Source organism: Macrobrachium rosenbergii, chromosome 17, assembly GCF_040412425.1.
Source record: "Macrobrachium rosenbergii isolate ZJJX-2024 chromosome 17, ASM4041242v1, whole genome shotgun sequence".
NCBI classification, from domain to species: Eukaryota; Metazoa; Arthropoda; class Malacostraca; order Decapoda; family Palaemonidae; genus Macrobrachium; species Macrobrachium rosenbergii.
The window spans coordinates 808,770-831,325 of record NC_089757.1 but is presented as its reverse complement, the minus strand read 5'-3'; the positions used below and the strand labels follow the sequence as shown (position 1 = coordinate 831,325).

At 36.5% G+C, this 22,556-nt stretch overlaps 1 protein-coding gene and 1 long non-coding RNA gene across 6 annotated transcripts in view; one reads left to right on the top strand and one right to left on the bottom strand.

The window, feature by feature from the left end:
* Positions 1–22,556, bottom strand: part of LOC136847644 (uncharacterized) — a 372,082-nt gene that overhangs the window by 118,548 nt on the left and 230,978 nt on the right. The gene's annotated exons all lie outside the window — the stretch shown is intronic.
* Positions 1–22,556, top strand: part of LOC136847640 (protein vestigial-like) — a 159,618-nt gene that overhangs the window by 54,250 nt on the left and 82,812 nt on the right. For 3 of the 4 annotated variants that reach the window (XM_067119356.1, XM_067119355.1, XM_067119358.1), the window contains exon 1: positions 14,970–17,028. The exons of the other annotated variant lie outside the window; for it this stretch is intronic. In XM_067119356.1, the coding sequence (XP_066975457.1) occupies positions 16,921–17,028 (108 nt within the window). In that variant the 5' untranslated portion in view covers positions 14,970–16,920. Of the gene's footprint in view, positions 1–14,969; positions 17,029–22,556 lie in introns of those variants that run through there. 4 annotated transcript variants of the gene reach the window in all.

Below are 22,556 nucleotides of genomic sequence, written 5' to 3'. Positions count from 1 at the left end.
CACATCCGTCACCTAAAGTCATTCCTGCGGCACATTTTCCTGCCATAAAAAGGGCAAGGCGACAGATGTCGTCAGTCAGTCTGCTTGTGTCCGCCAAAGGCTCTGCTAGTCGGAGCACTGAGGCCTTGTACCAGGCAGGCACTCATTTCATACGCCTGGAGAGCTTTAACCTTTGAATAAGACATCGTCACGAGATAGTTAAGATCTACTGCACCTGGAGAATCTTCTATGCAAGCAAGCCAAGGAAGTAAAGTACAGTACGTCCTGTGATTCGAGAGTTAGTTCTAAGCCAGTGTAACTTTTTCTCTTACTTGATATCTCTCTCTCACAAGCCATAATTTGATTCAATCCCTTTTCCCTTTGACTTTGTAACAGTGTATTTATCAGCGCTAGGAGTGCACAGAGTAATGCCATTCCCGTGTTAGAAGGGGTTAGAGTAATACAGTCCATTTTATTTGTGTATTAAAGCGTTCTAAGAGAGACCTTACATTATTATTAGTCTTAACTGGAATTATTTCACTTCAAGGAGTGGTGACAGCGTCACTTGCCAAGTAGATGTTTCTCCTGTTTCCTGATTTGCCAAGAGAAGTCTGCCGTACCGGGCTGATATAATTGTAAAACTACTGGAATATTACAGACCTCTTATATATGGTCCATTTATGTACACATCTGAATTATTCAATGTACTAATTTCCAGTCCATTGATTTATCATACATTTTCATTTTAGTGAGATCTGTTACCTTTAATTTACCATTGTGCTTGTGTAAATAAAGTAAGTGTTAAGAAGTAGAATTCTCACTTGGCGACCTACCAATTATTATTTGACCTTTTTTTTCTCTGGTTACGGTATTTCTAGGGTTTTATTGCGAGGTCCTATTAATCACAGCAAAGTAAACTCCAGCGCCTCTCGAAATACGTAATAATATATATGTATGTATATATATATATACTGTATATATATAATATATTATATATATATTATATATATATATATATTTACATGAATATATATATACATATATATATATATATGTATATATATGTATATATATACATATATATATATTTATATATGTATATATAGAAATATATATATATTTCTATGTAAGTCAATGGCATTGTTTAGATACTTTCCTCTCATCAAGACTTTGAGTCAGCCTATGCTTCTTATCTCTTCTGTCAAGCTTCTCAAGAATAAGAAAAAATTATTCGAGATTCTTTTCATTTACTTTATCGTTTTATAGTCAACAGACCGTTTCCCCACCTCTTGGTGGCGTCATCAGGACTGGTTTGCAAATTGACTTACAAGGTTTTTACCACTGTATGTGGACGTTTGAATTTCAAACCTGATGTCATGGGGGTGCTGATTTTCTATTGGTCGGCGGGTCTCATTCTCTCACTGGCCGTCTGGGCAACAGCATGGGCAATCCTGGTACTCCGTAGGACACGTCCTATGCCGTGGCTACCAGCCAAGGGCATGGGCAAGGGCTTAATTCCTGTCTCTGGCCGGTGGTTTTGATTTGCTTCACTGTTGGCAGCTGTGTCCAGGGGTGCCCTGTCGCTCATGTCTCCCTTCGGATTCTCACTGATGTCCTGTGGTTTCCTTGAAGAAGGGAGGATGAAGTCTGTGTTCCTCTGTATATTTACTACAGAACGTTGTTGATTTATACTCACAGCTTCTGCTATTTGCAATCTGAGGAACTAAGCTTCTCTATGCATGATCTCTGTGCTCTCTAATAACTCCTCTAGTGTTGGTTTATCATCGTGGTCATCTACTCAGTGTTGAAATATTGCCCCTTGTGTGTGGTGAGATTGCAATTGCCTTGCCCCTTGGGTGTGGTGAGATTGCCACTGCCTATGCAGAGTGGTGGTGGTGTGACCTACCTATTAATTGCTGAAGGCTTGATATGTCCCTTCGATATATTTAAATTTGTATAATATCTTGGTCGACTCCCACATCTCTCTACAGGAGGCCATGCTATTTTGCATTACAAGGGTGCTGACTAGGTTTGGGCGGCAGTAGACACATGAGGAAATCCTCTCGTCAGGATGCGTAGGTGTCGTATCACTGGCAATTATTCTCCTCATGGCCTTGACCTCATCCTTGAACTGGCTGTGATATGTGGCTTTGTAATGCAATATGATATTTCTCGGTGAGGTAGGCATCATCACTGGTGTGCTGTCATACACGTCCAACTGTTTTTGTATGTGTGAGTATCTTTCCTTGTGGAACAGTGTGTGACTGCAAGTCTCACATATGCAGCTACCACAGAGCATTTGTAAGTGTCAGGGCACTCGCCGTGGGCATTATGGCACCGACCCACATTAGTTGCCTTTTTGTACACGGTGGAATTGTACCTGCCTCCTTTCTTCTCCACATTTACATCCAAGAATGAAAGTCAGCTTTCAACACCATAATATTCAATATTGAAGTTTAGGTTAGGGTTCCTCTTCAAGGAATACTGTAGGCGGGTAGCTTTTTCATCAGTATTGATGGCAATGAAGATATCATCTATATATCACAGGCATATATCTTTGGTTTCGGATGGGATTTGAAGGTTCTTCCCTCGACATCTGCCATGTACATATTGGCTAGGACACCAAGGGGTGATCCCAAGGCGACACCATCTACCTGTCAAAAGAGGTCACTATATGTGAGAGGAAGGGGCGTGGCATCAGAGTGATGGATTCCTTAAAATAATATTGATGGTTTTAGCCACCGGTACATTCATTCACTGGTTTAAGAGATGGTAGAAAAGAGGAATAGGCGAATCATAAAGATTTTGTTCAAACTAAGTTTTGCAAATGCTGAAGCAGCAATTGCTCTAAGAGCGCTACTTTGCACACTAAAGGTTGGCACAAAGAAAGCAATTTTCAAAAGAGTGCTGTCATGCGAAGAACCGAGCGTGTAATGCTGAAGGTTGAAATTAAAACGAGCGCCGTTCTTGAAATGAGGATTTAAAAGAATTCGAAGACTGAAATGTACAAAAAGGCAAGTAAGTCAAACAGGTTGCAAGGAAATGAAGTTTGTCTATGAAATATGTTGGCTGAAAGGAAAACAATCGAAGCAGACGACATTTCACTTGACATATGTAGACAACAGTAATTTTTGTGGTTCACAACAAGTTTGTCAATGGTTTCCATCTATGTATGTAGGCCATAACGTGCGTTAAGCACTGGCGTTTCACGTGTATAAAGTCTAATCTTAGTAAATTCAGTTTTTTTCAGCCAAATATGATTAAGTTTTGCTCAGTGCATCATCCTTTGAAATGACCGTTGTCTTCGGACACGTGCGTATGCCAGTGTCAAAGTCAGAGACAAATAAAATAATGAAGGTAGGCGATATCAGCGTCTGCAGAGTATAATCAAAGTCTCTTATCATAATGACCTAAAGGTTATATTATACCAATTACTTATCGCAAGAACTTACCACATTATAATGTCTTACCAATGCCTTTCGCTGTTGTCATTGTCAATGATGCTTTTAAGGTGAACACTTAAAAACTAAATAAACACTCGGATTTTTACGGGAATAAGAAGTCATAACTCTACACCAAGTTAAATAAATCTCTAAAGGTTTCATTTCATTTTTGGTCAAATGATACATCAGTCAACATGTTTCAATATTTGAACTATTATTCTGTAATACTCTGAGAGTCAAAAACTGAAAGCCTTGGCGAGAAGAGAGGTAAAAAATGGAAGACGATGGAAAAAGAAGAAGAAAATAATCAGAAGATAAATCAGGTCATGGACGGGAGAGTACAAGAACTTGAAATGACAATCGAGGAGAAAGGCCATACGAGGACTAAAGGGAGAACGAAACACCATCACAGGAATTTCAGAAGCACCCGAGCTCAGCAGGGGGACTGCCCTCCCTGGGAACAAGCACAGGCACCTCAAGATATTGACTCAGATAAGAAAGACAGACAAAGAGAGAGAGAGAGAGAGAGAGAGAGTGGAGGGTGGAGGAGATCGGGGTTTGGGGACAGACTGGCATTCCCGAAAAATCTATTGTTCTTCAGTTGGCCTTGTACCTGGTAATTACTCGACTGTAGCGGCTGCAACCAGAGTGGAGAAGAGGACGCGGCTAGCAACCTCAGCCCGAAAGACTTGTAGAGAATGAGAAGGTCAATATTATCTGGAGCCACCCCTGAGGAATAAAGGCAAATAGCTCACAAGAATATCAAACGGAGATGAACTCCCAACTTGACATCTGAGAGCTGTTGGAATAAGTCTCACAGACGCCGCAACAGGTAAAAACAACAGAGGAAAAGTAGCCGGAATCGACCACTACAAGGCGACTTCGAAGCGTACTTCTATTTATCCTCAGAACCAAAATCCTTTTGCATTCCGATGCGTTCCGCTTATCACAGCTCGTTATACGTCGCTAATATTCTCGGCATCAAAGTTATGTAAAGAGGTTTCTTCATTAAATTTTTTTATGCGGGCGGAAGACAAGATTTTCCCGGGGCGTATTTCGAATGATAACGCTCGGAATCATATTGTGTCAGCAGGAGAACCGTTTGAAGGAAACTTTGAGGAAAACGTAAGAAGTTTTTTTTTTTTTAATATATTCACGTATTTATGTAAAGTCTATTTCTTACAGTCACAAATTTTGTGTGCTGTATTCTCTAACCTATTCCATAATATTTTTTTGGAAGCGATATTGGCTGACAACCTAAAAATCTTCATGTAGTTACATGAACTTTCATAACCTTTGAATACATAATAATAATAATAATAATAATAATAATAATAATAATAATAATAATAATAATAATCTTTTTAAGGAGTAGACTTTTGTTGTTGAATTCTGAGAGGAAGCTTTTGCACAGACCAATGAAAAATTTGGAGTTATTCCTCTGAGGAAGAACAGATGCAGACCGACATTAGCTGTGCTGTAGTCAATTGGAATGTAACCTCTAATGAGTTGGATGAGATTTTCGTACGTCAGTAAAATAAATAAAAGAATTAGATACATAAAGTAATGAGATAAAGTTCTTATTTGATGAATAAATTAGGTAGCAAGGCTTTTCATCAATGAATCAGCTATCTAACAAACCTAAAGGTAAAAAGCGCAATTGCTAACTAATCTCCTCCTGCAGGACAGAAAAGTAGTGAGCCCGAGGTCGTTCGTTGTTCAGGGCGGCCCGAGGGCATCGAGGCGACGATTTTATGAGTGAACGGAGAGACATGGAAATATGCCCGTCGAAGCTCGCATCTGACAAACACCCCGGCAAAGCATCGACCGATATCAGCGACACAGTCGGTGTTCTTCTCGCCCACTCACAGAGAGAGAGAAGTTGACGGAGACTCCATCAGTATTTTTCTACATAATTCCGCAAAAGTCGACGCTGCTCAAAGCGGTTTATTTTACAGCCATCAATGTACCCGTCAGAAGAAGTGCGATCCTTGAGCGAAGGCTACAGAGGATTATTTACATATTTGCGAACTAATCATGAATGAATGAGATAAATGTTGTACTCAGTTCATGAAACAACTCGTGAGACACGATGAGCTCCTCCTTAGTAAGTATAAAACGACGCGAACATCTTTTTCACAAAAAGAAAAAAAAAAAAATCGGAGGTTCATTTCTCTTTGTTTGATATTACCTTCACGAAGCCAACCCATTAATATCACCCCATTATCACCACCCACACCTTCTCCACCTTTAACATCAACAACACCAAGCGTATCTCCGACAAGGGTTCATCACCATGCAAATGGTAGTGATAAGAGGAGTTAGACGACAATAAAACGTATTTGTGAAAAAGTGTTGGACATGCGTCTGTTTGAGAAAGAGAGAGAAAAAGAGACTGTGCGGCCATCAAGATACTGAAGTTGTAGCTTTTCTGACGTCGGTTGGAGGGTGACGTCCGCTGAACAAGGGAATGATGTTCTTCGTGATGTCCACATCTCTGGGAGGAATGTCGATGCCTGGCTGGCAGGAAAACAGGAGAGAGAAACAGTGCAAAAAGAACCGCATTAAAATGCAAGTGGCAAATGATAATAAAGTTAAATGTTTATACAAACCAGATAGGCACATTCTCTCTCTCAGACTCTCTCTCTCTCTCTTTCCCAACTGAATACTTCAAACAGACTTCCAGTAATTAAGTATGAAAGATTAACAAAAAAATAATGACGTGGATATTGGTTACGCCACACAAAAAATGCAGAAATACACACATAATCAGGAAATTGACACATGCACTAAAAAAATGTTAACAAATCAAAATCGAGAAATCAAGCAAAACAGTACTGGAACCATTATACTAAACAGTACCCATACACATAAAAAATCTTGGAAACAAACAACAACGTTCCTGTAAGATATGAAGCCGGTTGCTTCTATAAAATTTCTTAAGGTCTGTAAAACCAATAAGAAACACCGATTTGCATAAATACCAAAGATTTCATGTTAAAAATTTTCAACTCAGACACAGTTAACTGGATGACTGGGAGAAAAACAGATTGACAGAAAGGCAAGGTAATGGAAAAGAAATGGGAGCGAAATCATCATTCTTCTTCTTTACAAGGTGTCTATTTTACTTTGTACAAAAAAATAAATGGACAAAATCGCGTGAAAACTGACAGTCTCATATACTAAACTACAAACATATTTTGACATAAATAATTTAACATACACAAATACAACATATGTCATACGTAATATATCTGAATGGACGCTCGTGTTTAATCGTGCATACGCGCACATACACAATGTATATATATATATATATATATATATATATATATATATATATATATAAATTTCTTACTCACATCAGGACTGAACCCAGGTCTTTCAATTGAAAGGTAAGGGAGCTGCCCACTAGACCATACAAATCATAAAAGAAATTGGAACCTGAGCGCCACAGCACTCAACGAATTACCTGGGCAAGCTAACTGCTTGCATACCAGAGTGTTTTCCCCAACTTCCCGACTCAGCAATGACCCAATTGACAGCATTTCATTCGAATTATCCCTTTTGAGTGAACATGATAGAAATAATCAACACACAATCACGTGTGGAACAGAAATAAATTTCTGACTCACCTCAGGATCGAACCCAGGTCTTTCAATTGAAAGGCAAGGGCGCTGCCCACTAGGCCATACAGTTAGCTTGCACAGGCAATTCCTTGTGTGCAGTGGTGCTCAGGTTCCAACTTCTTTTATGACTTGTATGGCCTAGTGGGCAGTGACCTTGCCTTTCAATTGAAAGACCTGGGTTCGATCCTGATGTGAGTCAGAAATTTGTTACTGTTCCACGCTTGATTGTGTGTTGATTATTTCTATAATATATATATATATATATATATATATATATATATATATATATATATATACATATATATACATATATATATACATATATATATAGATGTATATACATGTATATAAAAATATATATTAAACATTATATACATATATATACTCGTATAATGTATATATATATGTATAACTGAATCACGAAAACATGGAACGTGATGAATATGTAAATAAAGACAAAATCCCCAAAAGAAAGAGAAACAATGGAGTACTGCCAGGCCTTTCGACTTCATGTTCTTTACTTAGCAGACTGAAGAAATAAAAAAATAAGTTTACAAAGAAAGCTCATATAAATAACAGGGGAGAATTACAAAGGAAAAAATAATTATCCTGGCATCCAACGCAACTGAAGAATTAGTAGACCTACCAAAACAGCGTTAAATATTTAAGAGGTTTTACAAAGGATTAGGCTCAACAGCTCAGAAGCAGGGACAGGACAATTAAAAGACTATACAAGGAAGGTGACTGACCACCAAAAAATGTTATAAGAGTACAACTCAATAATTCTCATTTTGGTAAACAATAAAAATGCTTACAAGTTGAACATTTCACAAAAAATATATATTAAACATGCAAATACATAGAAGATATATATAAGGTAATTAATTTTTAATTGTCAGAGATTTTATCTTTTAGGTCATTCTTGAACATTTTTACTTATGCAGGGGTCCAAATAATATATGCCAGAGCTAAGATTAAAATTACAACTAGAAGTAAGCTGTATAATAGCGGATTCTAAAAGATTTTGTTTAGAGAAATCTTTTGATCTGGCAATCACTGAACTTTTATTCCAATTTATCCTGTGAGAGTTTTCACTTAAATGAATGAATATAGCATTGGATGTTTGCCCAGTTTTGACAGAATAATTATGCTGCTTAGTCCGTCATCTACATCCTTGCTAGATTGGCAGATATAAAAAGATCGGTAGTCCAGATGTAGAATTTTATATATTATGTTGTTTTCTGTCAAAACTGGGCAAACATCCAATGCTATATTCATTCATTTAAGTGAAAACTCACAGGATAAATTGGACTGAAAGTTCAGTGATTGCCAGGTCGAAAGATTTCTCTTCATGAAATCTTTTAGAATCTGCCATTGTACAGCTTACTTCCAGTTGTAATTTTAATCTTAGCCCTGGCGTGTACCATTTTGACCCCTGTATAAGTAAAATGTTCAAGAATGACCTAAAAGATAAAATCACTCTCTTAATTAAAATGAGTTACCTTATATATATCTTCTATGTATTCATTTGTTTAATATATATTTTTTTGTAAGAATGTTCATCTTGTCAAAATTTTTATTGTTTTCCAGAAATGAAAATTACTGAGCTGTACTTTTATTAAAATTTTTGGTGGTCAGTCGCCTATTTCTCAGATATTAACCCTGTTTTGGTAGGTCTGCTAATTCTTCAGTTGTGTTGGATTCCAGGTAGATATTTTTTCCTTTGTAATCCCTATCTGTCATTTGTACGAGCTTTCTTTGTAAACTTATTTTTATATTTCTTCAGTCTGCTAAGTAAAGGAGTATAAGTCGAGAGGCCTTGCAGCTCTTCATTGTTACTCTTTCCTTCGTGGATTTTGTCTTTACACATACACACACACACACATATATATATATATAAATGGTTAAATGGGGAAAATGACAGTTCCTGTTGTCTAGTTTATTTCTGGAAACAAACAGAAACAAACACACACACATATACGCCTTTATATACATATATGTGTGTATATATTTATTTATATATATGTGTGTGTGTTTGCTTGCTTGTTTGTTTCCAGAAACAAACTAGACAACAGGAACTGTCATTTTCACCATTTAACTGCTCATCACGGTTGAATCCCTCAGGCAGCTTCCGTAACAATACAAAAATTCCTCATCAGCACGTCGAATACCTTGAATCTGTCTTGCACTCTCTCTCCCTCTCTCTCTCTGGCTTCCTGAATATGAAATCCCTTCTGCATCAGCTCCTCTTCCCATCAGTCTAGCCAGCTCTTTCTCTGTCCCCCTCCTCTCCTTTCCAGCAACACTTTTCATCGAATTATGGCACTTCTCTGCTTGGAACGACAACTTTCAAACACAGTGATTTATCATTTCCCTCATTGCTGTCTTTTCTTAACATCGTTGGATCTCCATTTCCAACTTTTTAACCCTTCGTAATCAACATACAGCATACTACACGCACTGTTTATCTATATAGTTTCAATATTTTTCTTTCTCTCCCTCTCATTCAACATCCACACTTTCTTCACATACAGGGACAACCATGGAGACATTACTCGCCCTTTTCTGAGAACCATTTTTACATCAAACTAGTCACTCTCCCATCTACATGGTCTAACAAATGCTTCACTTTATCAGAAACCCTACTCCTCTTTCTCTGTAACTTAGTATTGCATTCAAATCATCTAGCATACTCACCCTTTCTCGTTATCCAAGATTATATCCAGATAATTGCACGACCTCATACATATTAATATATTCATTATTCATACGCCAAAAATTTATAAAATTGCTGGAACTTTGATTTCCCAAAATATAGCAGGGCCAATATGGCAACAGATAACGTAAAAAAAAAATTTTATTTGTCGTAACGCTCTCTTTTATTACTCTCTGTACGTCTGTTACTGTTGTTTCCAGTGTTCCTTAAATGGGAGAAAGTGAAGGCAAAATTGAGTCTGTTAAGAGAAATTTGTTCAAAATGTGTCAATCACGTTATCTGCATGAATTCTTAATTCCGATCGTTTGGTAGCCATCTCTCGTATCTGTTGTCAGACTCAGTGCCTCAGGGTACATTTATTGAGAGAATTTCTTCTTGCGGCACTCATTATTTAATATCAGATATCTGCTAATTTTGTCAGTAGGGACACTTTCAATTAGGATTTGCAATAATTCAGACATCTGAATGACCAAGAATTGTAAACTTTATCTACCTGGAACTGCTTAACATTATAGAAGTTAGAAATATAAAGTTTTCTTGTATTTTAAAAATATTTCATTAAGAATTCTTAGTTTCAGCCTTTGATATATTTACAAATTTTGCTGTCTTTAATATCAATTCGTTAGTCTGTAAAAGATTAAAAGACTATTGACAGAGGAGAATAAATATATGCAACTGTAAATATTCATATCTAGTCTCTTAATGTATGCATATAATTAACTTTCAGAAATGGAATAAATTGCGTGCAGTTATGTAACAAGTATAGACGTAATTCTCATTACTGTCAACTTTTGTACAACAAGAAATGAAAATGATAGATATGCTACCAAATTCAGTTTCCGGAGACAACACTTTAATTTCATTAAAGTAATGAAGAACAGGTGGCTTAGCTTGTTTCTCTTTCCCACACAACACACACAGAGAGAGAGAGAGAGAGAGAGAGAGAGAGAGAGAGAGAGAGAGAGAGAGAGAGAGAGAGAGAGAGAGAGAGAGAGAGAGGGTTGGGATTGAGGGCTGGCGAGAAGAATTCGAAAACTTGTTCTAGTGAAGAGGTTACAATGCTAAATACTGATAACTGCTATTATGATAGAGACTATTTTCATGTTTTGAAATATCTTTCTATCCTGTCACCACTTTTCTTTACCCAAAGCTGCTCATTTGTCTTTTTGTCTGTCTGTCTTTCTGTCACTGACTTTGGCTGTGCTCCAATGCCTCACCTTTGATTCCAGTGCAAAAGGCATTTCATCGTAATATCATCCACTTCGATCTTATTTCCAATGCAAGGGTCTTTTTTTCTTTGCTTCCCCTGCCTCCTACCATAATCATTCATTCCCTTGCCTCGCAGAGCCGAGATAGAAGGCGTTTATTGAGTGGCAGTCGCTCTTACAACGGAAAAACATGATGGCGCTCTAAGCATTGATTTTCTTAAAGCGGAACCTCCATAATGATGGGGACCAACTGGATCTGAGAGACCATGACGAAATTCTCTCTCTCTCTCTCTCTCTCTCTCTCTCTCATAGACACGCACTTTTCCTCTCCCCTCTCTGTCTCTCTTTCTAAGACGTACTTTATGCATACATAGAGAAACACACACGCACCTAATATTCTCTTCCTATCTTTCTAACCCGCACACACTCACAACACATATTCTCTATGTCTCTCGTATGGATTTGCTTAGACGTGTTTACCCATCCGTAAGCGCAAATGACTCACTGCATAACGGAAAGGAAAAATGAAATCATTTGAATTCATTTTCATTTCCCATTATTGATGATGTTGCTGGACATCTCGTGAAGCATTAACGCAAAATTATCATCAGCATTTATTTCCCTACTGATGGTCAGTTCTTTAGAATGATATTACACCTAAGGTTTCCATAGTATATATATTCTGCGTGCTTGGAGTGTTCCCGTGATACGGATTCTTGACGTCACGTGTAAAGAATACTAGCAGCATGATACATAATGGGAAATGAAAATGAATTCATTTATCCGAGTGAAAGTCATTCAGGAAATGATTGCATCGGAAGGTCAGTGAAGTCAGGGGTCGCATGCAAAACTGGACGTACTTACACCCACCCACCCACATACATTCCCCCAAATCTTCGCAAAGTAGACGGGCGTATTTATGTATATTGCTTTCTAGTCTATCTGGCAATTGGAACTGGTCAATTTTCCACTTGCGACACCAGAATTCCTTGCTCATTCCTCCTCTCCAGCGACATGAATTGCTACTCCTGAGGGGAAGCCCAGTTTTCTCTCTCCTTTTGCTTTTTCACTAGAAACTTTAACAAGTCAGATGTTATTTCACTTTAATTTGAGAATAAATAAATATATATATATATATAATATATATATATATATATATATATATATATATATATATATATATATATATATATATATATATATATATATATATATATATGTTTACGTAAATATAAACAAATTTCACCCATATGCTTTCCCTTTGGCTTTTAAAATGACAGGCAATAAATGAACAATAAGAAAATTCTTCGGGCTTTTGAGATAGATACCCATTCGAATTTTTCAATCACCATAACTGAACAAACATATATATACATACATATATATATATATATATAAATAAATATATATATATATATATTGTATATATATATAACTACTGAAGTCTTATATTTCTCTATTTCTCCTAATCTGTCACTGAAGCAACTTCTGCTATTGAACACGTGTACCTTCTTCGGTTCACAATATCACTGAATAACTTGTGGTGGAGGAGAGGGGTGGGGATGTAGGGGGCTTGATAGGTGAGAGGGAACGTATGCACGTCGATTTTGCTCACCTTACAAGTGATCCAGTGTCGTGGAAATGAAAGGGTTCGGTAGCTGTTTTTGGGGATGCCGGACGAGTGCTTTGCAAAGGTCGCCTGCGATAAGGAGCGAAGAATCCGTGAGAGGAGCCGGCATTCCTAATTCCTAGAGTCCTCTTTGGCAGGCCATCTTGGAGAAGGGAGGGGTGGGGGTTGTGTGCGGCTAAAGAGGTGGAAAGCGGGGAACGGCGGCTTGGAGCAAATTCATTAGATATCAAAATGTTGAAATTAAAAATTATGGTGATAAAAAGAGAGAGGAAAAATTAACAAGATTGTCTTACTTTATCCAGAGCCTAAAAAAGTTGTTACTGAGGAATAGATAAAGGAAAAAGAGAGAGAGAGAGAGAGAGAGAGAGAGAGAGAGAGAGAGAGAGAGAGAGAGAGAGAGAGAGAGAGATTATTTAGCGTCGACAACTTATAAACTGACGTCTTGATGCTTTTAGCGATAGCATTATTCAATTACATTTGAATCCTTTCACTGCCGTCTTTCCCTTCAGGTTACTGCTTGTGAGCAGCTCATCCTTTACGATGAAGTTTCAAGGTCAACTCAGATCAGGATAAGCGAAACGACCCAAACTTTTTCGCTGTGCAAAATTTCGAATATCCTGACATTTCACGAATGCCTCGTGTATAATCCAAAGCTGAGCGCAAAAGCTTCGGTTATTATGATGCAAACTTTTATTGTGTTAGAAAAACCTATAAGGAAGATTTTCCGATGATACAACAGCTACAATATTTCCGGAGAAGCTTATGACCGCTGGTCTTCTCAGCGTTATCATTTTCCGTTTTGACATCAGCTTCTTTGCAAAAAAGCATTTTTTTTTAAACCGGAAAAGAGAAAAACATTTCTCTTATGGCACCAAATAGTCGTAAATTACCATAAAACGCGCTTACACATAATTCAGAGAATTTATTCTTATTTGGAATAACCATTAGTAAAGATATATAAATATATATAAATATAAATATAAATATATATATATATATATATATATATATATATATATATATATATATATATATATATATATATATATATTTATATTGCTAATGTATCATAAATTTAGAAAAGTTGAATTGTAATACTGAATTACTCAGTATCGTAGCAGTATAGCTTTACAATGCCAGGACGAAAATAACTAAGTACTCTATTTATTTAATTGGGCAGACTGGTCAATATGGAATAAAAAAAAAATCGAATATATCACTGGTCAGGAAAGCAAGATTTAGCTCATTAAGTAGCTATTTAAATGTTAGGAACGCTGATATCATTTGCGTTCCTCAAAGGTCAATGATATTCTCAGTCATAGATTTGGTGTCAAAACAAGATTATAACAAGGGTATTATGAATTTCCCAGTAATAAACAGTTTTAGAGGAGTGTGACTGCCTGACTGGTCATCTTTGCCAAAGAATATTTAGCTAAGTCTTGGCCTGTCTCGTTTGTACACCAGAGAAATAAAAATATGATTTTATCTTTTTTGGTTACATTTAGATTTAGATTTCTTGTATTTCTCTGCAATCTTTTCTTAAATCGGGAAAGGTTTCTGCTTTTAGGGAAAGGCCTTTGAATTCTCCGAGGTGCGTCAATTATACTCTTGAATGAGAGCCGCCAACTAGACCAAGACAACGTTATATATAGAGTTCGGGCAGCAGATGAGGAAAGACCAAAGGGAACAGATTTCGAGGCCTAAGTCTGAGAGAAGCAAGACGCCCCCATCCCCCCAACACACACTGTTCACCCGTCGGGAAGGAAAGTGGAGAAGAAAGGCGGATATTGAGGAAAGACTTTCGGTCCCCGATCTCGTCAGCGGCCTCGAAAAGCTTGATGTACCGCTACAGCCTCGGCGACTTCAAGTCACAATTCTCGGCGACAACAGAAAAGGGGAGGGTGCATGGAAAGGTCTGCAGGGGAGGAGGACGATATGATGGAGCAATAAGTAACGACAACAAAGCTTTTATGAGAGGGGAAATTCCGAAATGTCTACAAAATGGCCGCTCTAATGGACCATTCTTGGTCCGTCTCGACCTCATAAGCTAATCAAAATGTATTACCACAATCAAGGCCTTCAGACCCCTTCGCCCTCTAGCAAAGATGCCGACGACCTATCGCAAAGCAGCACTTGCAGCAACCATCCAATGGCGGGTGAAGCTTTGAAAATAAGGGTGGGGTTTCCTCAGACTCCGCCCACGCCATCTGGAATCCAGGTTATTGATTGGCCGATATAGGGTTGCCATGGCGACGCAAGAACAGTGGGGCTGTTGACTGGTATTGACTTCAAACTATTGGATAAGAGGATAGTCGGAGAGGAAGATAATAATAGGCATTATCAGGGCAGATTAGTGGCCCTTGATCCAGGTGCCTGATCGTTACGCGGAAGCGTTGGTACGCGCACCACACGCACACATACACTCCAGAATTACATATACGCTGTGATTGACTGGTTCAGCTGCCGCCGTTGCTCCCACCACCGCCTCCTCCTCCTCCTCCTCCTCCTCTTCCTCCTCCTCCTCCTCCTCCTCTCCCTCCTCCACTGCCACCTCCAACACAGGAGAAAAAAACTCGTGGCATTCCATTGACGCGGCCGAGGAAGAGCAACAAGTTGATTGAAGGAAATTAAAAGAGATTGATGCGTGGGTGTCAATTGCATGCATACTACCCGTTTACCAATGGACATACAAAGGCATAGCAGCGCAAGAACGGCATTCTGTGATCGTTTCGACCTTAGTGTGAGAAAAGCGTGAACAAATTTGCATGTCATTTCTTACTTCATCAGTGAAATCAGACCGATACGTTTGTTAAGATGAACGTGGCAAACCGTAGAAATAAGATCCATAGCCAATTGTCCATTAGAAATGACCAAGGTTTATGAGAGACTGGGTGCAGACGAGGAAAGATCTTATAACGACTTGTAGAATTCGTGCATCGACAAAATTAAATCCTCAGCCACGGATATGGTTATAACAGTTGTAACGATGAGAGCTTGAAGCTGATTGATATTCTCCTCTCAACTGTCAGTCGCATGGCAAAGGTGTGAAACTCAGTCACAAAGTTGATCTTGAACCCACATTTGGGCAGGGAGACTACATTCACGTAAGAAAGACCTTCACTCAGCTTCTTGGAAAATAATCGTTCTTTCGGTGTCAGTGTGTCACGACAACCACCTAGCTTTCGGGCCTTGCTTGCCTCTCCACCAGAAACGATTGGTCGCTAACCTGACGCTTCAACAGATCTTACCGAATGTGCTGATGGCACCGGAGGAAAAAACGTGTAGAAAACCATTAGTTGCGGCAGACTCTTCCGAAGACCTGTCGTGGCCGATCCCCGTCAGCATCCGGAAACACGAATAGCGCTGTAGTCTGCGAGCTTGTCCACGCCGATACAAATTCCGGGAGAATTTGCAGGAAACTTTCAAGAAAGGAGCAATAGAAAATCTAACTGGACGTTCTGTACAAAGTGAATTTTTCTCTGGTTAATAATCGCTATAAATTAAAGAATAGAAACCTGAAAAAATTCAATAATAAGGGGAATATTAAACGGAGCATTTATTCATCAATGGTTATCACCACTGATTATTATCATTAGAAACCAACCACGTTAAATAAAAAGCCGAAGCAAAGCGCAGGAAAACTGTTATCATCATCATCACCACCAGCAGAAGAAAAGGTAAGAGGCGGTGAAAGACGAAGGCGACAACATCCAGATGAAAGAGCGCGAACCCTCGTCGTGGGACCTCTGTCAAGTGGGCGGGTGCTAACCTGCCTCCAAAGACGGGGCCTGGCTAATTGAAGCCACCGATAAAACAATGGGACACCCTCCAGCTACGGTAAGATGATCCGGTAGGTGGCGGTATCTCTTGGACTTGACGGAGAACCAGTCCAACAGCTTCCACTTACCTTTCCGCCAATTGAGACTTGACTCGGCCTGCCGAGAATAATAAATAAAGAGGAGAGGACAAACGCGAGGGACTTTGTGGAAAAGACGTAGGTAAGAGAGTGCAACGCGCGAACATATCTCGTTGTAGGTGACTTCTGATCAGAAATGTGATGTCAGTGGTTCTAATGGAGTGCCACCCGCGGAGCTCGCCCACTTTTTGAGTTTAGCTGAAAACTAAATGAAAGTGTAAAAGTGCAGCCGACCGCGGAAGGAAGAGGAGGCCTTTAAGCGTGACAGAAACGACAGCCGCGACATCAGCGGCTTCTGCTTCTGCAGCCACAGCGGCGGAAGCAGCAGCAGCAGCAGCAGCAGCAGCAGGCGACTGGCGGGTAGGAAGAAGGTGCTAAGAAGAGGCCGCTGGAGAGAGGATGGCCGGAGTCATGTACCAAGGATACGCTTCGTATTTGCAGGCCTATCAGCGCCACTCCAACCCTTACTGCCCCACCACGCCCTTGGCACTCAATCACTATGACAAGGTAATCAAATTCATTCCTGCAGAACATTTCAGCCCCTTTTTTTTGTACTGTTCAACGGAGTTGAAATTAAGCAATGCTAAAAATGGTGACAAATAAAATTTTTTGAGCAACCTAGGACTAAAATCATGTTTTGTACAAATACAAAATGATCACCTGATTATGGTGTAATTTCTTTCATACAGACGGATAAATTACATTACAGGTGGGAAAGATGAATTAGTTTTAAAAACAAATTTGGGCCGAAAAGATATTCATGACCTTAAACAACTGGATGGTTGTTGCATCAGAGGTACTATCAAAGATTTAGGGAATGAAGCCGATTCTTTGTATAATTAACCACGTCCTACAAAATGATGTCTTTAATATTGTCATCGGAACGTCACAAAAGTTACAAGATGAACTATATGGAGGGTAACTTAAAAAACTAGACATTTAAAAATATTCCCTCTCATTAATGTCACTCTCTGTACAATGTTGTCCAAAACCTTTTCTCATTCCAGTCCGTCTCCTCGTTCTGGAAGCGCTGGGAAGACACGGACAAGTGTCTTCACACGCATCCACATCAAAAAGCATATTCTGCGAGATTTATAAGGTCATACAAAAATATATTTTACAAAAAGCGATATATATATATATATATATATATATATATATATATATATATATATATATATATATATATATATATATATATATATATATCTATAATATATACAGTATATATATAAATTTCTATATATATAATATAAATCTATAACTTTTTGTATATATATAAATATATATAATTTATACATACATATATAAATTTATATATACATTTATAAATTTATATATATATATATTATATATATATATTCTCGAATTTATTGGGTAAAATTATGTATCCAGTTACATTCGGATTAACAAATCCCTTAGCATTTGCGTGTTTACAGGTGATTTCAGAAAGTGTAATAAGGCCCAGATGATAAAATTAATTTAATTTTATACGGGTGTTTTTAAAACTATTCAAAATGAAATGAATAGCATCATAGTATACCATAAAAGCACTATAAGTTTTGTTACCTTTGGTAATAGTATGTGTTTTTATATATACATATATATATATATATATATATATATATATATATATATATATATATATATATATATATATATATATATATATATATGTGTGTGTGTGTGTGTGTGTATCGATATATATATGTATGTATGTGTGTATGTTTACACATATGTATGTGTATACATATATATATATATATATACAGCATATATAAATATATATATATATACGTATGTATGTACGTATGTATAGCCTACACACACATACATATATATATATATTATATATCTATCTATACATATATCTATTTATATAGTTATACATGTATGTCTGTGTGTGCGTGGATAAGTGTGTATGTGTTTAAGAAAACTGTTATCTGGAGAATATTAGGTGTATGAAAATCTTATCAGCTTAAATGAAAATATCTACACATTAAAGCATGAATCACCTAGGACGTGCTTTTGATAATTAGCAAAAATTTCACATGCAGTTTAGTATTTTAGAAAATAAAGTTTCTTTCTCTACCATAATTATATTGCAAACTAAGAAGCCGCAGCACCAAAGATGCACAGAAAAACTGAAGCCGTTGACCCCTTGGAAATGTTGTTGCATTCGTTACTATTCCCTTATGCAAAATTCAAATTGAATATATATTTGTATTTATATATAAATATATATATATATATATATATATATATATATATATATATATATATATATATATATATATATATATATATACATATACAATATATACATATATGTATATGTTGTGTGTATGTATTGAGCGAGAGGGATATTTTCAGAACATTCACGTTGCCCGTAACAGGGGTTGCCTCCGAGGAAGAAAGAAATGAACACTCCCATTTATAATTTAACGCTTGATCCAGAAGACGAGCACATAATCTGTATCTATGCACCTGTCTGTCTATCTATCTATCTATCTATAAATATATATGCATATATATACTATATATATATATATATACATACATACATATCAGTATATGTATGAAGTTTAAAATGCCCATAAAGGCACTATTTACACGACAAAACCATATATTTCGACTAACAATGTTTAATCCTGATAATTTAAAATTTAAACTTTATGAAACACTGATTGTTTACAGTCAGACAAATATACATATATATATATATATATATATATATATATATATATATATATATATATATATATATATATATATATGCTATAATATAGGCATATATATATATATATATATATATATATATATATTTATATATATATATTTATATATATATATTTATATATAATATATATATATATATATATATATATATATATATATATATATATATATATATATATATATATATATATATATATATATATATATTGTATTGTACACGTTATCTCGAATTTATGAATCGGGTTACGTTCACAAAAGCGATTGCCTATCTCAGAACGATAAGCCAGTCCGCAAAGACACAAGCAAGGATGAGCATATGAGCTTTTTAAGAATCTTCTCCACACAGGCCTATCATTGGTGAGTCAAGTATAATAATTCAGTCACAGATGTCAATACCTTAGCAACGAATAGCCTTATATAACTTCAGAAAGGAGATCAGTTAAAAAAGTATGAAAGAGGGTAAATAAATATGTTGGTAAAAACGGTGGACAATACCGTTATTTCACAAACGCCTAAAGGAACACACGACAATGTTAAACATGAATTAAATCAATAACGATTCTTCAGAACCAAAGATTGCTCATCGACTGATTTTCGAGGGAGATCCGGGAACAAATGATCTCATCACTGATCTTACATTATTATTGTCACTTAAAATCTTTTGGCAAGCTGAAAGTCATAAAAGATATCCACATTATTAGTAGGTCAGGTTCACTCTCAAGTATGCTGGAAGATATACGCGCGTGCGCGTACGTGCACAAACACATTATATATATATATATATATATATATATATATATATATATATATATATATATATATATATATATATATTACACATACATATACACATTTGTATAAACAGAAAACATATATCAGCTACATTGTAGGGTAAAAATAGACACGAACTCTATCATCTATTCGAAGTGTTTTAAAAGAACAGTTTAAACGCCATTCAATCCGGAGAGTTTTATAATTGAAAGATAGTCTTAATGTTTCTGTTGTACTAAATGAGGTGCCCCAGCCGCTAGTGATTATAACATTAATCCGATTATAATCGGATACTTTCTAAATATTGCGCAAGAAATGCCGAAACGGGATTTTTGAAAAACTTATAAATGAGCATGAATGCGTGACCTTAAGAATTCTCACGACGACAAACTTGTCCCTCATCTTCCTTATTTCTGGAACAAGAGGAGTTGGCATGCTTGCTATTTTCCTTTTCTTATCTTTGGATATGGACATCTGGATGCCAGTACCAATGGAGAAAAGAAGTCATTGTATAAGATAGCTCTTCGTGGAAACTATACGGCCATTTTCGATGAAAGAAAACAGGCTATTTACAAGTCCATTTTGAGAATTCACTTGGATGCGCTCTGATTCCAAAGCGGTGCTTCCCTATTTTGACAGAAAAGGGGAAACCGGAATGTGTTCCTTTTTTTCATAGGACCTTCTCGAACCGGAATTTTCATCGGTCATGGTAACTGTAGAGTGAGCTAAGCATCTTCACCATTTTTGATTCAGTCAAGTAAGTCTTCCTAACACGGTCAACAGATCAGGATGGTTTTCCCACAGCAACGTGACGCTCCCTCTACTAACATACTTCCATTATTTCATTCTAATTTGGTTACTCTTTCTATCCTGTTATAACCATTATTTTCATAATAAAGCCCAGGCAAATAAAGGGATTCCAAACTCTACTAACGATACTTTAGCATAAAAAACACAGAGATTCTCATTTTTTATCCAAAATAGCTTCAAAGAAGTGCATTCCTTGACTATTACACCTAAACAGCAAGGAAATAAACAACTTCTGTTCGAAATTAATGATGATTTCTTAAAATAACTTCGAGATATTCATTAAAATAGACTTCACTTAAGAAATTATTGCCTGACGGTACCTGTGTTATTTTTCATCATTCTTGGAAATTCAGTTAATCTTCCTATTTTTTCAATATATTTAAAACTGGAGAATTTTTCACTCAAGATCAATTTTTAAGCGGTCCACGTCAGATATTGTCCCTTTAATCCGACTTGTAATTTACAAACTGTCTAGCTATATATATATATATATATATATATATATATATATATATATATATATATATATATATATATATATATATATATATATATATATATATATATATATATATACATATATATATATACTGTATATATAAAGAAAAATGCAAGCATTTCTTTGTATAAAAAAGAATGTGCACATACGCTCATTCATGAATGTATTTGACAATTGTCCTGAGAGCCTGACCATTTGGTCACATTTCCTTTTTTAACCAAATATTCTCTTTAGCACTGAGGGATTAAGAAAGTTTTACAATATTTAAATAAATATTACCAATTCTACTTCTAAGTTGAAAAATTAGATGTCCCTACAATGTTATACCTCCTAGCTAATGAAAAATGGCTAATTTTCGAGTCAATCACATAAATAGTTCTTAGAAGTACATAAAATCGACGAAATAAGAACAGAAGAGAACATGAAATAAATTTTCAATTACAAGCATGCTGAGAAGTTTCCTTTTCTCATAATTCTACCAAAACCATCGCCAGGACAATGAAATATCAATTTGCCATCTGGGATGGCTAAAGAAAGGAAAACAATTAAATGGGTCCTGACAAATTTGTGCTAATGAGGGCTTCCTTCACCATGGAAATGAACTGGGTTTTGTTTCAGAAACTGGAATGTTTCAGGCGAAGAGAGACACTAAGCGGTTTGCCATAACAGGGCGTGGCTCCAGAGAAATGGCAAGTCAGCGGCCAGTGCCACACTTATACTTTGAGGAACAAAGCATTTAGCTGCTGCCATTATGCTTATTCCCCAATTGGTTACTTCTACATGATTTTCTTCATTTTTTCACATACGTGCAAGTCTAGGGGATAAGGGAGTGATAAAGAAGGAAAAACGGTGTTGAAGAGAGAGAGATAGAAAGAGATTGCAAATTACGGATTAGCGATTTCAAAAACACTCGACCTCAAGGAAATTCTGACTGTGATCTTTCCTCTTTTGTAGCTGTTAGCGCTCGCGTCTTTAGAGACGTTTGAAATCAGGATCATATGTCATCTCCTTTCATGCAATCTATTTATGGCCAAGAAGCACAATTCTAATTTATCTCTCTGCAGTAGAAGAGTCTCTGCTTTAGTTCCCATATTTTGTTGTAAAATTATAATAGCAGAAAGTATTTTTGTAATTTTCATTACCATATTAATATTAGACATGAAACAACAAAAATAATAAAAACTATTATTAGTACTAGGAGCGGTCATGGTAGAAA